Source organism: Polyodon spathula, chromosome 4 (genome assembly GCF_017654505.1).
Source record: "Polyodon spathula isolate WHYD16114869_AA chromosome 4, ASM1765450v1, whole genome shotgun sequence".
Classification (NCBI taxonomy): domain Eukaryota; kingdom Metazoa; phylum Chordata; class Actinopteri; order Acipenseriformes; family Polyodontidae; genus Polyodon; species Polyodon spathula.
In genome coordinates, this window is record NC_054537.1 from 41,921,840 (window position 1) to 41,942,037 (window position 20,198).

The 20,198-nt window shown below is 35.7% G+C and overlaps 1 protein-coding gene across 1 annotated transcript in view; it reads right to left on the minus strand.

The window, feature by feature from the left end:
- Positions 1-424: 424 nt before the first annotated feature.
- The window catches only part of LOC121313937 (rab effector MyRIP-like), a 71,803-nt gene continuing 52,029 nt past the window's right edge, over positions 425-20,198 (minus strand). Inside the window, exons 11-16 of the mRNA XM_041246712.1 lie at positions 9,955-10,143; positions 9,310-9,471; positions 7,592-7,693; positions 7,451-7,508; positions 2,532-2,653; positions 425-2,073 (exon numbers count right to left, since the gene is read on the minus strand). Coding sequence (XP_041102646.1) covers positions 2,035-2,073; positions 2,532-2,653; positions 7,451-7,508; positions 7,592-7,693; positions 9,310-9,471; positions 9,955-10,143 — 672 coding nt within the window. The 3' untranslated portion in view covers positions 425-2,034. The remainder of the gene's footprint in view (positions 2,074-2,531; positions 2,654-7,450; positions 7,509-7,591; positions 7,694-9,309; positions 9,472-9,954; positions 10,144-20,198) is intronic.

Consider the following 20,198-nt stretch of genomic DNA (forward strand, 5'->3'; position numbering starts at 1 on the left):
TAAGTAATGTCTGAGGTAAGATAGTTATTATATATATATATATATATATATATATATATATATATATATATATATATATATATAATATATATATATATATATATATATATATCACTGGTGGATATACACATTATGGAACTATGCTTAAAAACAAAACAACAAAAATATATATATAGAAAGGATAACAATACAAAAAATACTGGCATTATAAGTTGCTTAAAAAAATAGCCTGTACAGTTCAACAGTATCAATACTGTATGCGGAAACTGAAGGGCTTGGTATATTTCCCTTCAGCTGATATGATTTTCAACACAAAATGATCACGTATATACTCTTTTCTTCACCATAATTGTTCAGTGCTAAAATGTTAAGCAAGTTATACAGTATAATTGTTGTTATCTAGAACTCATTTTGTCACTGAAGTACAAAATAAAATCTTTCAAAACATTAATGATACACTAAAGAACCCCATACTATGTAGAGGGAAATATCTTTGTTTGCGACTATTTCACAGATTTGCTTCTCATTTGACATACAGCATTTGACACTTTTTTCTTTTACAATACCTATACAGAACAATATTCAATTGATAACTAAACTGACATACATTTAGCACAGATGACAATTTTTGCTTAACGAGACTACATAGTATTTGTATGCTAAACTGTGTAACATAAACTATGGGGCCAGTGTGCAAAAGGCCTATTATTGTATTTGCTTCAAAGCCACCAATAGCTTTCCTTTCAGTTGTACTACACTTCTGGCATTAAAATGACCATAAACCATGAGCAGAGGGCAAACAAGTTATACTGGCAAGTGGAGTAAGTGGTGTTTTTACTTCTACCCAATACACAGTACTGCGATTTTGTTTTACCTATGAAAGCAGTTATAGAGCTGGAATACAACTGCCAATGGCATATAAGTTAAAGCCATTCCAGGTTATACCAAGGGCATTATTGTCTGAGGAATTGTCATAATAATACTGTAAACCATAAAACAGATATTGCTTCTGGGGTTTTGTGATGGAAAACAAACATCTTGGCCCTACCTCACATTTACTCCTTTACAGGTACTTGCCCTGCTCCCTCTCTAGAACACCCCATATAAACTGCTCCTCCACCAGCCAGTAGATTTTAACAGAAAACGTGATTCCTGCCATGTACAGTATTATTTAAACACACCATTTGTCAAATACAAGGTTTTAACTGGCTGAGAAAAAAAAAAAAAAAAAAAAAACACTTTAAAACCACCAAACATAATTCATGAGTTATTCAAGGATTTTGTTTACATGTTTTGATTCTATAAATAGTTTGATACTGATATAACATTTAACACAGCTTTCCAACAACATATGTTTCATGAATATAAAAGCGTTTTATTCATCAAAGTACCTTTAATAACTGACGTATGAAAGCTTTGTGAATAGTGCCTGTTGTCTTTATAAGGTCTGGTTGTATAAAATGAAATATTTCCCAGACACTATCAGCACCTGTTAGTGGTAATGATTACCAAACAATTAAATTATGTTCTTTTTTTTTAAACAATTTAACAAGAAAAAAAAAAAAGAATTATAAAATTGTAAAGAATGACTTGCATAAACAACCCTAACTGATAGCAAAGTTCAGTTTCACACAGTGATGTCTACTTTCCGTACATTACAGCAGACATACTTAGAAATCAAAATGATCAAAAGTTTTAGATTTTTTTATTTACACATAATATCTATTTTAAAAAATATATATGATTACAACATCAACACCACCCTTGCATACAAATAAAAGGAAAAGCGCTTCCAATGCCAAAGCACACCATCTTTGATCAAGCAAGTCTCTAACTAAGGCAGCAAATTTCTATCGAAAAGCCGCAGTATTTAGGATAAACCCAGGGAGGTATCAAAGTAGAGCTCCATTAGTATGACCACATTAGGACTATTGCGAGTCCATTTCCTATTAAAGCCTTTTCATGGTTGTTGAATCAAGGCACTGTTGTGTACAGCTGTAGGCAGTGTGTTCTTGGCAGTGTAGGAGTGTGGTCTTAGTACATTAAATCTGAGCACACATCTGGCTTCTGTGTCTAGAAAAAAAAAAAAGAAAAACATAGAAAGGTAGGGATAAGAAATCAATACCAGCATAACATTAATTGAAGCGCAACCTAATTATACTCCTTGGGAGTGTGTGTGTGTGTGTGTGTACTGATAAATGATTGCCAGGATTCCATTTAGTGGGGGAGGGAGTGGGTGCTGGTGATGGATCGAGTGCATGGCAGATATTTTTTATTATCCCATGTAATTGAATAATTTTTTTTTTTTAATGTTTTGGGGGAGGGGGGGCATGCAGATCATTATAAACCGTACTATGCAACACTTGCATGCATACAACAGTAATACATATGTAAGTACATAGTAATCAACTTGTATTTTCTGTCGAGAAAGATTACGAAAACCATACAAATCTTTTTACGCATTAAGGATGCGACGCTTTTGACTTGTGAAGGATGTGAAGTTTTTTTCTACAAAACAACTTAAAGCTTACTGTGTGGTCTTTGGCACTGTTTTTCCTTTCATTAAAATTTCTTTGTTCTGACGGACTTTGAAACTTAGAGTTTCTGTTGAAGGTTCTTCCAGTTACTATTAGGGCAGGACTGATCTTGTCTCCTGGAAAAAAAAATAAAGACTGTAAAAGTAATACAAAAGAAACTGCAGCTCATTCATACAGAACACGCTTCTAAAGTTAACTTATTGGTGCCATAGTTTCTGTTAAACAGGAGGAAGTCATTTCATAAAAAATGAATGTTCTAGTCAAGGAAGGTTTGAGTCCATGCTTCACACTTATAAAATCCTGACCTTTAGCCCTCTAGAAGATACTGCTAAAGTATTACAACACACTCAGATACACATCAGCCGCGTTTTACTGTCCTTGTATTAAGAAACAAATCAATCACCTTATATATATATATATATATATATATATATATATATATATATATATATATATATATATATAAACAAATTAATGCACTTACCAGTCACACGCGATTTCCAACTCCATCACGAGTTTTCTGATACAAAGACCATCTCTTCAATGTTACAATTGACGTGTTTAACTGTCATAGCCCGCATTTTTTTTTTTTCCTTCTGGCATGGCAAATCTTTATTGTGCAATGTAGTTACGTAGTGCTTCTCCAAAAACAAAGCGAACAAGACAAGCCACAGTATTGTAAAAGACAGTTAGACAGTTTTAGATACTGTGATTGATTTATTTATTTTTTAATCTGTGATCTTTAGTTGCTTTTGTGCATTTTCATGAACTGTGACATACTACTTCTGTTGAAATCTAGTACTGTACCAACAAAACCAATGACAGTACATCTAAATGAAAGCCTACTTTTTAAAACACTGTCCTTTCAGCTATGTATTTTTGATATTTTATATTTTTTGTGTTCCCTGAAAAAAACAACAAGTTTTTGTCTTTCACTGCTGTTATTCCCCCAACTCATGGGCTAACAAATTTCAATGAAAGAATCAACGTCTCCCTGTACAGTGCCTCAAACCCAAGTCATAGTTTTTCTTTCCATACAAAATGTGTGTGTGTGTATGTGTTCAGCACAGGGGCAGTGATATAGTCCTAAATCCATAAGTACCGGAAATATACATTTCTTAAAACTTCTTAAAATTCCTGTTTTATTTGACCTTGAGGTAGCATTTAATAGGCAATGCACGCATTACATATGCGACTTTTATAGGCTACTCCCCTAGTAGTGCTGCCTTGTTTTGAAGCATTTTGCGGGTAAATACTGTCTTTGGTGGTTTATTTATTTTTATTGTATTGTTTTATTGAAAGTATCCGCTGACAGTTCTGGACAATTTAATTTTACATCACATTCTGAATATATGTTTTTTCCTGGACCTACCGCATTTGATCTCATCAGAGATAAAAAAATAAAAAAAATAAATAAAAACAGTGATTCTGGTAGTGTAAATTGTCAGGAAAAAACAAGCAAAGCAGGTAAATAAATACATAGTTTATAACAATACTGTATTTTGTTTTTAAATAAATGTGTAGCACTTAGTTATGCTTTTGCAATATATATTAAATTTTAAATGTAAGTGTGGTTTTTAGCTGCTTTAAAAAACTCAATTTGGCTACTTCTCCGTCAGCATTTTTACAAAAAAAAAAAAAAAAAAAAAAAAAAACATTGTTAGCCCTATTAAACGTTAGTACTGTAATTTGTAATAGAAGTTCCTAATGTTCTCTCCATTGCATCACAAGGATGACTGACGTACAATTGTGCAGGATTCAGGAGATGTGTTTGATTGCATCAGTGTTGTTTGGGTGGTAGAGGGCAGGTTACAACGTGCTCACCTATATAAGTAAAATCAGATGAAATAATCAGATATGAGTCATACTCGTTTAACTGTCACTGACGTGAAAATTGTATAGGGTTGGATATGTGAGTGCTGACTGTATATTTATGCCTGGTTCTAAATAACTTAAAGTGAATGACAGTAGGAATCAATAGAGCCCCGTATTTTTCGTGAATACGAAATAACACAAAATAAAATGAAAAAAAAATCTAAAATGAAATAAAATAAAATGAAAAATCATAATTATAAAACAAATATAAAATGGCATTTTTAAATTGGGCGGTTTATACAAAAAATACTTGAAATAAACACTTGTAAAGTTGTCAAGGCTTAGCCGTTCCCATAGACACGGTCTGAAGAGAATCGGAAGCTCTAACTAGCATTTGCCGAGATGTATAATTTGAAGCGAGTCATTTGGGAATTAAAATTGTGATGGACCAGAAAAGACGTTTGTTTCTAAAATGCCTAAATCCCGCATAACAATTAAACAATGCTGCAAAGAATTTGAGCATGAGGGGATGTATGCAGCTGACATGATGCGCAGACTTTGATGTGCAGATTTTGCAATTGTCGGCTGGAATGAGAGTCGAAAGATACCTTTTCTAAGCATGATTGCTGTGCAGGCATAATTTGTGATATAAAGCGGGTCATGATGTAAATTGGGTTTCACGTTTGCCTATGACAGTACATCACGAATGCAAGGGAAACGGAAGAAAACTGAATTAAAGAGCACTGTTTAAACAAATGTATATAGTTTACTATTGGACAAATAGGTTTCGCATCATTAACTGGAACGAAACAGTTTGTATCATTGTCTAATGACCTGACCACACAGCATTTGACAGGCTGCACAAAAGAGATTGTGTGAATCTAGCAACAATTTAACTTCCGGTTGGTGCTAGTAACTTCCGGAACAACGGCAAACAGCAGAGGATCTGTGTAAAATAAAAGTTCTGTTTGACACATACTTTTGACAATCAATATCAAGTAATATGCATACCAATTGTTTTTTTTTTTTTTTTTAATAAAATATGTATCGTATTATTATTTCTTAATTGGTATCTATATCTACACCCCTTCGTTATTTTAAACCAAGCTGTTACAATATACATTTAATAAATATATTTTAGCATATTTTAACATATTCTGTGCTAAAGAATTTGGAATATAGCTTTTTTCCAATTTTTCAGACTAAAGTGACTAAATTTTAAAGTGCACATTTGTGTCTTTCTAACCATGCATTTGGACATTAAAGTATTTTTTTGTTCTTCCTGTAGATCTTTAATGTGTCTATGTACAGTCTCTCTCTCTCTCTCTCCACACACACAGTTGTAGTCAAAAGTTTACATTCCCCAGTGAAAATTAATAATTTCTAGAAATTTCTCTAAAACAAATAATTACAGGGAAAAAAAAATGCTTAAAAAAAGAAGTTTATTCTTGAAAACCCACAAATGTCATTGAGTTGAAGAAGTTCTGCATGAAGGAGTGGGCCAAAATTCCTCCACGGTGCAGTGAGAGAGTGATCAATAACTACAGTAAGCGTTTGGTTGTATTTATTGCTGCTAAAGGTGGCGTAACCAGTTATTGAGTTTAAGGGGGCGATTACTTTTTCACACAGGGGCATTGGACATTGTATAACTTTCTTTAATGAAATAAGTATCGAAATTTTGGGTTACTTGTTCACTCAGGGTCCCTTTTATCTAATATGAGATTTTGGTCGAAGATCTGATAACATTCAATGTCAGAAATATGCAAAAATGCAGAAAATCAGACAGCACTATATATATATATATATATATATATATATATATATATATATATATGTGTGTGTGTGTGTGTGTGTGTGTGTGTGTGTGTGTGTAAATGGCAACTACTGGGACATCGATTTCTAAAACTGCTGAATTGACAATACACATACGCTATCCTTATACGATGAACCTGATCACGCTCTCTTGGCCCACCCTACGACTACAACTGCATTTGCTTATGTTCACGTGAATTAGGTTACTAAGAGATCAAGCCTGGTGTTGTTGGTATGCCACAGCAATGATACGGTGTATACTGGCTATATAATATATATATATATATATATATATATATATATATATATATATATATATATATATATATATATATGGTAATATTGGTATAAACTTGCCATTTTTTTCCTTTGGTAGGAACCCATGATAGATGCTACTTGGCTAGTGTACAATGCATTGCATATTATTGCTAAGGAACAGAAAAGTCTAGGCTTAAAGCAATCAGCTATACGACGACCTATCAAGAAGATAACAAAAGTGTAAAGGATGAATAAATAACTTTCTGTGCTTTGCAATGGGCTTATTTATTGATGTATTTATTGCAAAGGGCTGCATTTTTTTATTTGTAGTAGCTTCAGTATTATTTTTATAACCTTGCTTATAAAATAACTAACCTATAATGTATTTTTTGTGTCAAGTGGCAATAATTTAAAACATTGAATAAATGGTGACACATAAAAAATACTGAATGAAGAGGTCTCTAAACCTGTCGTACTGTATGCTTATGTTTTCCTATTTGGTCAAAGAATCTTACCATGGCTACTTCCAGCCGCTCTCAGATAATAAAGGATTGCTTGGTACGACCTTTATGTTTAGCAGAAAATTGCTCAAGGTTATATCACAAACAGGAGTTTTTTTGTCAATTATACAGCTTTTTAGAATGAGAAGGCGTTTTACCCACCCTTTAAAGTCATACAATGTTTTAGATGCACACTTCCTGTGGGTATGTGCATGCTACGTCACACAAATAATGACTGGTGAGAGAGTGACGACTTTCTAAGCTGAGTAGAAAAATGGCCAGTGAAACCTGAAAGACGTGGCGCAGCCAGGAATTTAAGGAACCAAAAATATGCTGTTAGTTGACTATTTTTATTTTAGTTTATTTTAGTGTTTATTTCTCCTGGAAAAATCTTTTATGCTTTGAGCATGTTTTATAACTTAAAATGAAATGTATGATACAAAGTAAAATATTGTGGATGCTGGTTCAACAGGCACCAATGTATTTTAATTAATATGTAAAGTAGCTTGTAATAACAGATGTACACACCTTTTGGTGGGGCTGGAAGTTTTCTTCTCTGTTGCCGCGAAGTATCTATGGTTTGTGGCTGTGAATGAAAATTCTATTAATTTACATTTGTTCAACTAAAATGTTACTGTATTTTCAAATTATGTGGCTTGAATTTGTTACCTGCCATGGTGTTTGTTCCTTTTGTGCTGCCAATTGCATGCATGCAGTTACATTCAAACCTGCATTTTTAAGGGCTGAAATACTAAGCTCAATATCTGATATCTGAAAGAAATAATGGACAAAAAGAATGTGAAGCTTGAAAAAGTAATAATCAAAATCATAATACACCAAATCCAATAATACAGTACAGTAATTTGAATGCTTCTATGAATCAATTACCACCTTTTAGCTAAAGCAATGTTTCAATATGACATCAGTTGGAATTGATTTGAAATCAGTGCCGTTCATTGTCCAACTTCAGCAGACTGAGATCAATTCGGTAATCAGTCTCTCCAACTCACTCTTATAAAGGAATAATCTGATCTAATAAGCTTCTGAAGAGGAGGACCCAAGAGGAGAAAAAAAATAACCAAGGGTGACAAATTTTAGTGACATCTTGGACATTTGAGTGACATCTTGTTGCAGTATGGACTGCGAATTAAACTAGGTGACAGCTCCAGTTTGGCACTGGAATTAAACAAGATTGAGTTTTACTGACTGGATGCAGGTGGAAGCATGGCATAATATAATGGAACATGTAGGAGTTTTTAATGAGAAGGAGGGAGAAAAGAGACAAAAGGGGGATTAAAATTATTTCTGTCTATAGGGAGATTATTTATAGTAGTTACCAAAACTGTAATGCTACTTGGCAAGAGTGAGTATTGACTCCTGAGAATCATCCCATTGGTCTTGTTATGCTTCCAGAGAAGCTTGCTGAAGCCTGTGTTCTGAGTGTCTAAATACTGCCTCTTGTCACAACCAGGCATCACTGTGTATGTCTAGTTTGATAACCCAAGAATACATATGTCTGGTTTGAAATCTGTGCTTGGACACAAAACCTGTTTGCTTGTAACTGAAGCTATCTTTGAATGTCCTTGACATTCAAACTTCTGAGAATACCAAGAGAAACACACCAGAAGTTTTTTGACACGCTGTGATTGTTATAGTTCCTGCTAACATCCTCAGTATTTACATCAAGGTGCAAACATATATCCTGTGTTTGCATATCCTTCTAAGGAGCTAGTTTAGATGTTTAGTTGGTAAGGACTGAGTAAAAGGTCTTTAGGGGTGTGTAGCAGGGTTGAGGCCTACTCTGTAAATAAATATGTATTGGTTGTGGGTTAAAAGAAATGTGGGTTTTGTATTTATTTAATATTCAACGTGAGCGTGTGGCTGGGGAGTGTTGATTGAATGATTAATGAACAATCAACCCCTCAGCCACATGCTATATAAGGCTCAGCAACTCCTTGTTAGAGGAGTATGAAGATAAGTCATGAGCAGTCATGAAGAGTGAGTGAGTGAGTGAGTGAGTGAGTGAGAGAGTGTGTGTTTGTGTGTGTGTGTACTATTTGATTTTTGTCTCTGCAATGTTCATTGAAGTCTCTGCCCAGCCTGCACAGTTCTGTTAGGTTTTGTTTAAACTGTTTCTTTTGGCCACTGTGCCTTTTCTTTGTGTTTTGTTTATTAAAAGTCCACAATAGTGCTAAAACCCAAGCAATTCTGTGTCTGAGTCTCTCCCTGACAATAACACCTGGGCCGTGACCCTGACCTATTCACAGGATGTTAAAACACTAAAATATGTAAATAAGAAACCACTTGATTTTCTGTTACCAAGCAGAGGAACACAGTGAGTTCCTTTCCTTGAAACCTGCAGATACAGACACACACACACACTTTACCTGGATCTCTGCTTGGTGAACTTGTGCTGCTGCTGACGCTACTTGATCCTCCAAATGAGCTAGTTGATTCTCAGTGGTTATGCTGTTAATGCTGCGTGCACATTCTTCCAGGTCACCCAGTTGTCCTTCAAGGCTATAAACAGTGCCAGCAGTCAGATAGACCTAAAGGAATTAGGACGTTATAGAATAATCTTCTGCCATGGAACCTGTAACTTCCACAAAGCAAGTGACACCATGATTTTACATCCATTTTAAAAATAAATGCAAACCATGACAGTAATACAGAAGAATAGCAGAGATATCTGAAAAGCAAAATCTAAATTCCTCCCCCAAAGAACAAGCCACATGTTTCTATGGAGATTTGCACACTCTCTATGTGAAACTGTGATGAACCAGGAACAGGCTGAGGACATGCAATATATCTTCTGTGAACCAACCTGGCAGCATGGGTTAACCAGATAGACATGGAACCACTCAAACATAATTTAAAATAACATTATTTAAAATAACTGAACAGCTCATTCCTGCAATTAAATTGTAATTTCTAATTTAATATTATTAAAATTGTGCTATTCTTTTCAGAACATGTCTGTCCTTTTGTACTTAAAACGTGGGCCTAAGGTCTGTATACAAAAGCAGACTTACATTTTCCTCTAGTTTGGCAAGGTGTTCTTGAAGTTTTTCAGCGTCTGTTCCCTCACAGAGTCTCCCCTTGTCCTGCAGTTTTGACGGAGAGTCACCGTCCCCTGTAGCTTCCTCAATCAACTCCTCTGTGGCATTGATCACTTTGAGGACCTCTGTTGTGATGTTGCAGAGAGAAACAGCAGAATACTTCTGTTTCAAGTAAACACACAAAAAAACAGCTTGTAAACAAACATCCATGATTTGGATTTGGTATGCTATTAAAAAAACAGTAATTTGTAAAAAGTGAAGAAGAATAGTGATATCATCTCTGAATTTTATAAAACGTTGGGAAGGCATTATTAAAAAATGCCAATTTTGAATATATTGCACAGAATCAATGCTGAAGTGTGGAGTTACATCAGTTCAAAGCAGAAGCTCATTTTATTGCATTGACACGTATTAGAATTGGAAGTTTGCACCTTAGCAGCACCAGTCAAAGAAAATTTGTCTCAGATGTGAACTGGCAATTTTATTTCTGATCTAGTGAGCTGCAAGTAATGGATCGGTCCTATTCTTTGGAAATGAGGAAAGATCATGACAGCTTGTGGTTTGATATATATTCAGTGAGCAACTGGACTTTAAGTTATTGTTTATAAAATTATTTCATAGCATGTGGAAAATGTTCTTGTGAGCGTAAAATGTTGACAAACACTTAAGTACTACAGGAAAATATAATTAACCAGCTTAAAAATGATGCATAATAAAATGAATACATGAAATCTAATGAATTATAGAAAATCTGACACAACTACACATACAGCACAGTGACACATGTTAGTTAGCCATGCTTTGGATCAGGTTTGTTAAAAACAAGACAGTTCCATGGTTACTTATTCACACTAAAAAGCACTCTCAGGAAAGTACACAAATAAAATAGCTCAGTTTCTCTGAAAAACAGAGGGGAAGACAATAGTAACCACAAAAAAACATAACACATCTACAAAGTTGCGTCAAAAAGACTAGTGCAGTGATATTTAAAACTGTCATTTCTTATCTCCAAATCATTACACGAGTGCATTGAGTGATCATTGTGGGTGGACTGTGAATTGCTAGCATATCATGGTCAGACAAATCACCCTTTGTGTTGTTTAATTCTGATGACAGTCTCAAATCACAGAACATGGATTGTGTAACTGCTGTCCAAGGTTGGATATGCTTTTCATGGCTGTGATGATGGCAAAACTGGCTTTTTTATAAATCATGTGTTATTATGGTAATAGAACACTTAAAAACAAAAATTATACATATGTTGATCCTCAGCAGCTTCAACACAAGTTTGTGGATAACAAGGACCTACTTCTGGATTTAACAAGTGATCTTGATCTGTTTCAACAGTTTCAATTTTGTAGTTACAAGCTTGTGCATGGCATCAAGATGGGGTTTTGCTGCTGGACTTGGTTTTCTTCTCTTTTCTTGATTTTTGCACTGCAGTACCCATGGGCAAATAATCTCAAGGTAGTAACAAATTTCTATGTAGCACTCTGTTACTGCCTTTTCCATCTTGAGTTCATACACTGGGCTTACACTTTTTCTGTTAACAAAGACATAGCTCCTATCTTCCCAATATGATCTCAATTTACCAGGTCCACTATGTTCAGTCAGATTCTTAACAAGCACCCGATCTCCAGGCATGAGAACAGTACTTTGCACATTTAAATCATAGCGGTTCTTACTGTTGTCTGATGAATTATTTGCACAATTGACAGCACGATCGTGGGCATCTTTCATTTGTTGTTTCCACCTCTGCACATAATCTGTGTAGTCCACCTGTGTAGCTGTGGGTTCAGGGGACAATCTGAAAGCAATATTAATAGGCAAACATAGAGATCTGCCAAATTACAGCTGGAATGGAGGAAACCCTGTTGATTCCCTATGGGTACAATTATATACATAAATTACTTTATTTAGGGACTCTTTCCAATTGAATTTTTGATCTTCAGGCAGTATCCTTAACATTGCTAACACTGTGCGATTAATGCGTTCTACTTGGCCATTTCCTTCTGGATGATATGCAGTGGTTTTGGACCTTGCAATTTTGCAGGAGTGCTGTAGCCTGTGAAAGAGCTGGTTCTCAAATTCACCACTTTGGGCGTGATAAAGTCACTTCAGGAATCTAAACCTCAAAACAAAGCCATTGAAGATTTTATCTGCGGCAGTCTTATCGGATTTATTGGTGGTTGGATGGGCTTGAGCAAATCTAGTGAAGTGGTCTACAACAACCAGAAAATCTATTGACACAAGCGCAAAAGATTCTGTTGTAACAATGCTGGTTAAGGGTGCCTTTGTATGATGACTGGGTTTCTTTTGCTTAATGCACCACCTTACATTACTAATATAATGGTTAATATACTGTTGCATGTGTGGCCAATAAAACCTCTCTCAAGCCAAACAGACAACCCTTTCAGTGCCAAGATGTCCCGTTTCTTTTTCAGCAATACCAACTGTTGTCTTGTCTGTTTTGCGATATAGAACTCCGTCCTTACCAAGCTGTAGTTTACATCATTTTCGTAGAAATGCCATTGTTTCTTCATTTTCCTTTTCCTTTCCTGCTCACTTTGTTGCGACCTTGCTGCGACCTTGATTTTTCTAGTGCAGGACACTGCTGATGACTGTATCTTTGTCCTGAGTTTTCTGTATTTCCTCATGGCTTAATGGTGGCGATGTCACATGGTACACTGGGAAGCGCAGCAACATTGGTAGTGATGGATGTAATCCAAGCAGCTTGACTGTTCAGGATACCTGCAGACTGAATAACAGCTGTTATATCTTTAGAAGCTTCCTCGCTACATTCTAATATGTAGCTTTCCATATCCTAAGGCATTCTGGATAAATCATCAGCATCAAAATTGTGTCTTCCCACACGATACTTGATGGTAAAGTTATAGTCAGCTAGCTCAGCAACACAGTGATGTCCAGTTGCATTTAATTTTGCAGATGACAGAACATAAGTTAAAGCATTGTTGTCACTGTAAACTGTGAAAGAGACTGCATGGTACAAATAGTCTTTAACCATTTCAACACCATGAGGTACGCATGAACGTCATATGAAAACCCACTTACAGTACCATGCCGTATGTGTGTACGTCAAGTTTCCCATTCAATTCTCTGATCCGTTTCTCAGTCTAGCATTTCAGGTTTCATTCTTTAAGGCAGTGCTAGTACTGTGGAATGTGCAATGAAAGTCGGGGGAGAGTCAAGTGACATTTGTATCCAATTGCGTGTCATGTAGCAATTCCAATCTATTTGTGAGCATTTAGAAGACTGAGATATATTGCAGGAAGCTATTCAACTTTTACAAGTATATATACCTTTGACTATACCTATATATATATTAGGGTTGCTCCAATTAACAGATTAATTGGACCGATTGGAAAATTGGAGATTGTTAAAAAAGAAAGGTATACACCACACATATTCAAACTGGCAGATGACTTGCCACTTCCAACATTCAAATTATGAAAGGTATCCGTGGCTTACCTGTAACTGTCAATTAAAACAGCATTGGCTACAACAATCTAGGATGTCTATTAGAGTCAGCACAAAAACACGAGTGCTCCAAAAGTCACTTGCGAGCGACTGTAACACTCAAACCCGGATTGATGTTCAACTGAATGAACAGAATCATAGGGATACAATACATCACAATGAGCAAGTAAGAAAAAAATTGTGAGTTTCTTAAACGCCTAATTGACTGTTGTTTACTGTCATTCAGATGGCATGATGAAGGCACCAATTCCAATTCCTCAAATACAGGTCATTATGTGGAATTACTTTCTCTGACTATGACAGCATGTTAAGCAATCACTTGTCAATAGCCACAGTACCCTCAGGTACCTCTAACAAGATTCAGAATGAATAAAAGCAGAATTACAGGAAGCCAAGTGAATAGCTGTAATGGTAGATTAACTGCATGCACAGTTGTACGATTTGGTGACCGTTTTTGTGCCGTTCTGACTGGACCTGTAACAACACAATCAATTAGGAATGCTGTACAATTTGAACTACAGCACCGAGAATGCACACAAAATGGTTGATTGTAGCTGACATTTCAAGCTTTTCACAAGCATAAAAAAGCATCATATTGTACTGTACAGAGTAAGTAAATAAATAATAAAAACCGTGTCAGTCAGTGATAGAAGGTGAACGAGCATTTAAAACCTACATGTACACTTAGGCTGAGAGACTGTGCCACAGCAGCCATAAATAATGGTGAAACATTTCAAATAAACCTAAAACGATTATTTACATTACATTAGGCTTACACAAATTGAAAACACTCACCCATATAACCACAAAAGCCAGAAGAACTTTCAAAGAAATCATTTGTGTTTATTTCTAACATAAAATAGATAGTTATGCACTTTGATGCTCTAGTGTAAAGAACATGGAATGTATAGAATTAAAAAAATATCTCAATTAGCCGTCATAAAATAAAAACACGGAAATGCCAACTATACAAAACCATTTGAAACACTGCACTGTACAGTCATGCTCGTTTAGTGCAAATACTGTAGTCAGGACCCAGGGTATTTTTATCTGTACTTATTATCAATTTCCTCATTAAAAATAAAAAATAAGCTAGACATTTTTAGAGATGCAGAATCACAGTCAAATTGTTCTTGGAGTTTAACTTTAGATTTACATAATGACTTACATTTAGTAAATAATATAGCAAACTAGGCTACTCTATGGTTTCATTCACAAGCTGTAAAAATAAAACAAATGGATGCAGACTTTATTAAGCGATCACCAGCAACAGATCACCTGTTATCACCAATAAACTTTATGAACACAACAAACACCAAGATTACCAAAAACATTTTTAAAAAAGTAGCCTAACATACTGAAATTTAGCTGGCTGCACAAACATACACTGAAACTCTATTTAAAAAAAACAGTTACCGAAAACAAACCCTTCACAAAACAGGGTACAAACGCTGCATGTCAATAGAACATTTAAATTAAATCCGTTACTGTATGAAGTTACGCCGCAACTGGAAGTAGACTACAGTGTCCATTTGGATTAAACCAAAAAAACCTGAAAAGATCACAGACGTTTTCTGAGAAAAAAATAAAACATCCATGGAATACTAAAGTAAATGCTTAGCAACACAAACTAGTTCTTCATAAAATCAGTATAAAAACTTTAGATCCATATTCTAATAGCACTGCTTTGGGTTTAAATGCGTAAATATGTTTAACATTTGCACTCAATTCAATATAGTGTATATGCAGTATGCTGTATGGAGTATTATATATGTTTCAATAATAGATGATAACTAGCATGTTTTTGCAGTTAGAAAATTTTCCATACAAAAACAAAGCTGGTCTCATTACTGGATTGCTGTAGTGTATAATAAAGTCATGTGCATAGGGACATATTTTTTTTCATGAAGACTATAATAAGCCAGTTGACACATTTCAGTAGCTGATCTCGCATTTTTATGTCTCTGACCAGGGCCGGCTAAGGCAAGGCGAGCAAGTGGCTGCCTAGGGCCCCCATCTGGACTGTTGTGAGATTTAATGTGTTCGTTACGTGCGTGCAAAATGCTCAGGGGTGCAAACTTGTGGTACCTCATATAGTGCCAGCAACATTAAATTATGGGGCCAGTACACATGTATAATTTTTTTTTGTTATTGTTTTATTATTCCTTAGCAACCATAGATGATGATGATACCTTATCTGCCAACACAGCCTCATGTTTCACTCCTATGCTGATGACACCCAGCTCTACTTAAAACTATACCCTGGATATCCCTCTGCCAGGGGTCAGCTTGCATCCAAGACATTGAGGCCTGATGTTATGCTGTTGGCTTCCCCCACTGTACGAAGCCTTGGAGTACTTCTGGATAGTAACCTCTCCTTTGATGCCCAAATCTCTTCTCTAGTCAAAGCCTACTTCTACCACCTCCAAAACATCTCAAAGGTCCGTCCCTACATTTCCCTTCTGGATGCAGAGATACTCTGTCATGCATTAATCTACTCTCGAATTGACTACTGCAACTCTTTCTACGGTGGTCTTCCGTCAAGCGCCATAAACAGATTGCAGCTGGTTCAAAATGCTGCTGCTAAGATCCTTACCATATGTAAAAAAAACATGCTCACATTACCCCCCGTCTTGCCCAGCTGCACTGGCTACCTGTAAAGTTCAAGATTACTTTGAAAATTCTCCTGCTTGCCTACAAGTCCCTTCATCACACAGGTCCAGAGTATCTCTCCAACCTGCTGACCCGCTATATCCCTGCACGCAAGTTGAGGTCCTCTGACTCAGGCCTGCTGGTTATACTCAAGCAAAAGCGCTCCACTCTCAGAGAGAGCTGTTTTAGCTTCATGGCCCCAACTCTCTGGAACTCTCTCCCAGCTTTAGTGCATGCAGCTCCCACAATCACTCGCTTCAAATCAACTCTCAAGACCCACTTGTTCTCTTTTGCTTTTAATGCTCTGTAAGCCTGGTATCTTTTAATAGCTGTTGTCTAAATTGCTATTTCAGGTTTTTTACTACATATTATCTGTATGATTCTGCTTGACACATGCATCCACACTGTTTAGAATTCACATCCTAGCCTTTTATTTAATGAGTTGTGCCTATATATAATGTGTTTGCATTTTTGTTGTATTTAATGTACTATGCCCTGTATTTCAGTGTATTTAATGTACTATGCATTGTTCCTCACTATCTTGTAAAGTGCTTTGTGATAGATGTCCACTATGAAAGGTAGTATATAAAATAAATATTGATTGACTGATAGTTTCTCATTGAGTCTGGCCTAATCACATGACCCACCCACACTCATCCACATACACAGGAGAGAAGGTTCTTGTCATGAGGGAAAGTGGTAGCAAACATCACAGCACACTTCTACAGTTATTAATTTCATATTTGTTCAACAAGTCATAAAGGTATGTAGGCAATAGTAGACTTAACAGGTAACAATACATTGTAACATAATGTTTTGTGTTCCCAAGCCTGTTCATTTACCATGAAAATTATGTTTTGCTAGTTTATAAACTTTTTTTATTATTATTTATGAATAACACTATGTAACACAATTTTTGTTCCTGGGTAGTAAGTATTATTTCCTAATTGCTTATGCCTCAAAAGTCTAGAAAATGGCTATTATTCCCCACAAACTTTGCTTTTGTGACCAGGACAGTGATATTTCAAAATATCACTATTTCCAATGGGAAAACGGGAAAATGTGTGTCTTTTAGTTCACATAAAGTCAGAAAAAAACAACAGATGAATCCATATTAACATGTATTTATACTAAAGTAATACAAAAATGACTACAAAAGATTTAGAAGTGAGTAGTTTTGCGAGATTTACAATTATACTTTAAATACAGTATAATCGTAAATCTTGAAAAACTACTCACTTCTAGATCTTTTGTTACACAGTGTAATTTTTCTTCGCTATAAACATGCAAATAACATTACAGGCTGCTATGAGTCTTGCCATGGATGAAAGATTTCCTTTTTACAAAATATCTTGTAAATGGTGCTCTCTGGTGCTAAACTTTCAAAACACTTTACTGTTAGCACCAATTTCTAAATGATTTATACCCCTGACCAGGGGCGCTGGGGGTGCGGCAGGGGTGTGCACCTGCTTCCATCATATACAGGGGTTACAGTTTTGTTCAATGGCTTTCTGCACCCCCATTATAAAAGTGGTTCCAGCACCACTTCCCCTGGCACTGTAGCTGCAGCTCATCATGTCATCACCTTGCAGGTATGAGTCCTATGAAAATGCTGCAGTACATGCATGGGAACAGATTAGCTGACAGATCATCCCAGAGACTGTTGTTTCTGGTGAGCGCAGCTTTTCCAGGTGGAAATTGATCAAGACATATTCGAGCTCAACAATGACTCAAAACTGTCAACTGAGAATGAAGTTACCAAGAATTTAGCATACTCAGATTTGATAAAGGACTTTGCTGCCACTTTAGCTAAAAATATTTTTGTAATTTATGTTCTTATGTAATTTATAATGTAAAATGAAAAAAAAAAAGGATTTGCTAATGCCAGGGGTTAATTTGTTAATTTTGTTTTGCAAAAAGTGGCATTGCACACAGTGTCGAGTGTCAAAGAGGAATTATTATTATTATTATTATTATTATTATTATTATTATTATTATTATTATTATTATTATTAATGTGTTTATTTCTGCCTGGTCATTCTCACCACCACCCTGTCAGAACCCACTTATAGTCGGGCATTACAATATTTTTCAATAGGCCTACTGGGGCATGGTCATTTTAGAAAAAAAATATGCGACAGTTTTGGAGAGACTGGAATTCTTTGAAGTTGTCAATTATATAAAATGATAAAATCTAACAAACTAACTGAAACAAGTACCAATTAACATTTTAATTACATTAATATTATTTATTGTATCTGAACGTTAGTATATTGCCTATGATTACATGATGCACCTACTGTATACACCAACTTCAAGATACGGTTGCTACAGCAGCATTAATTTGATGTACTGGAGCCCGCACTTAATCATCACTGCCTAGGGCCCCGCACAGCCTAAGGCCAGCCCTGTCCCTGACCTGGGTGAAAAACAAAAACAATTGTTGGGATGCAGTGTGTTACTTAGATCTCTTAGAATAGTCCTGTTTCACCTGCATTATACCAGGCTGGTTGGCTTTTTTATGTGGAGTCCTCTTCATTGGTTGCTGTACAACATATTTTCTTCCACGTGTGTAGAAATTGATACAGTAGTAGATTCAGGTAAAAAAAAAATTTAAAAAATCAGTAACAAAAGCTTCATTAAAATAATGTTAAGGTCGCAGTTCAAAATCACAAAAGTCTGGAAATGGAACGTTATGGCACACAACCTTAACTCATCCCAATTATGCCTATGGGTCACACAGATACGATGTCATGCATAACATCAGTAATGACATCAGCAATGACCAATCACATGACAAATGCGCCACCAAGACTGCCCAGAAGGACATTACCTATGTGTGCTTGTTGGTTTGCAAAATATTGTGCTGTCAGCTGTTCTTAGGAACGCATATGACAATAACGAGACAGAACAGCAGAGTTTGATCCTCATTCTCCATGGCACTGTTCTAGAAATCTATCCTTTTACTAGATATATATATATATATATATATATATATATATATATATATATATATATATATATAGAGAGAGAGAGCGAGAGAGAGAGAGAGAGAGAGAGAGAGAGAGAGAGAGAGAGAGAGAGAGACACACACATCCATTTTTACCATAAAAATGGAACGGATTACTTTCAAAGTGCCAGAACTACGGTCAAAGCAAATGTTTTTAAAAGGACATGCCTTGGGATTCTCTGTCAAATATATATATATATATATATATATATATATATATATATATATATATATATATATATATATATATTATATATATATATATATAGTGGGTTTATTTGAGAAACATCCCAAGCTTAAATTGGAAGTTTCAGTTCCCTGAAAGAGAAGACGACCAATTGTATGCGGTCCCATGATGTGGCCACAACTCTGGTAGAGTGTGCAGCTATCTAGCTGCAAGGTTAGTGAAAGTAGATGGGTTTAAAAGGAAGCAGGGCAGAGCCATAGAGGTGTGGGGGAACATGGGCTGTTTGTTTCTACAAGAAGGTAGCGTGATAACTTCAGTGTTGTGAGAAAACATCATAAGGTAAAAGCTATATCGGGTTATGTTAAAAATACCGTCAGTATTTAGTTCTATGAAAAACGCGATTTTCCCTCTTGTTGAGGTAGTCTTTTGTTTTAATTTTGAAAGTTTATTTATTTTCTTTTTAACGGAATACTAAGAGAGGAGTAGTACTCCGTGTCAGTTTAAAATAAAGTCTGCGGTGTTCAACGTTGTGCTGGAATACGCTGACATCACAGCGGTATGAGTTTCTGTGATTATAATCCGTAGCGGTATTGGTTATTTTCGTTTTGAAGAGACACTAAATAATAACCCAAAAGAATAGACTTGAGACTGGAAGTACAGACATTGTTTATAATAAATACAGACACAAGACGCGGAAGCTTGAAGGAATACGAGTGCATCTCTGGACGATCGGGAGTTGGCTGCAGGAGTTCCAACTCCACAGTCCGGATATAACTTGTGCTATCTCTGTTCATTCTTTGGACGTTCAGGACATTGTCACTACAATCCTGGAGTTGGTCTGCAAGGCAGATATACGCTGCATACACCGGT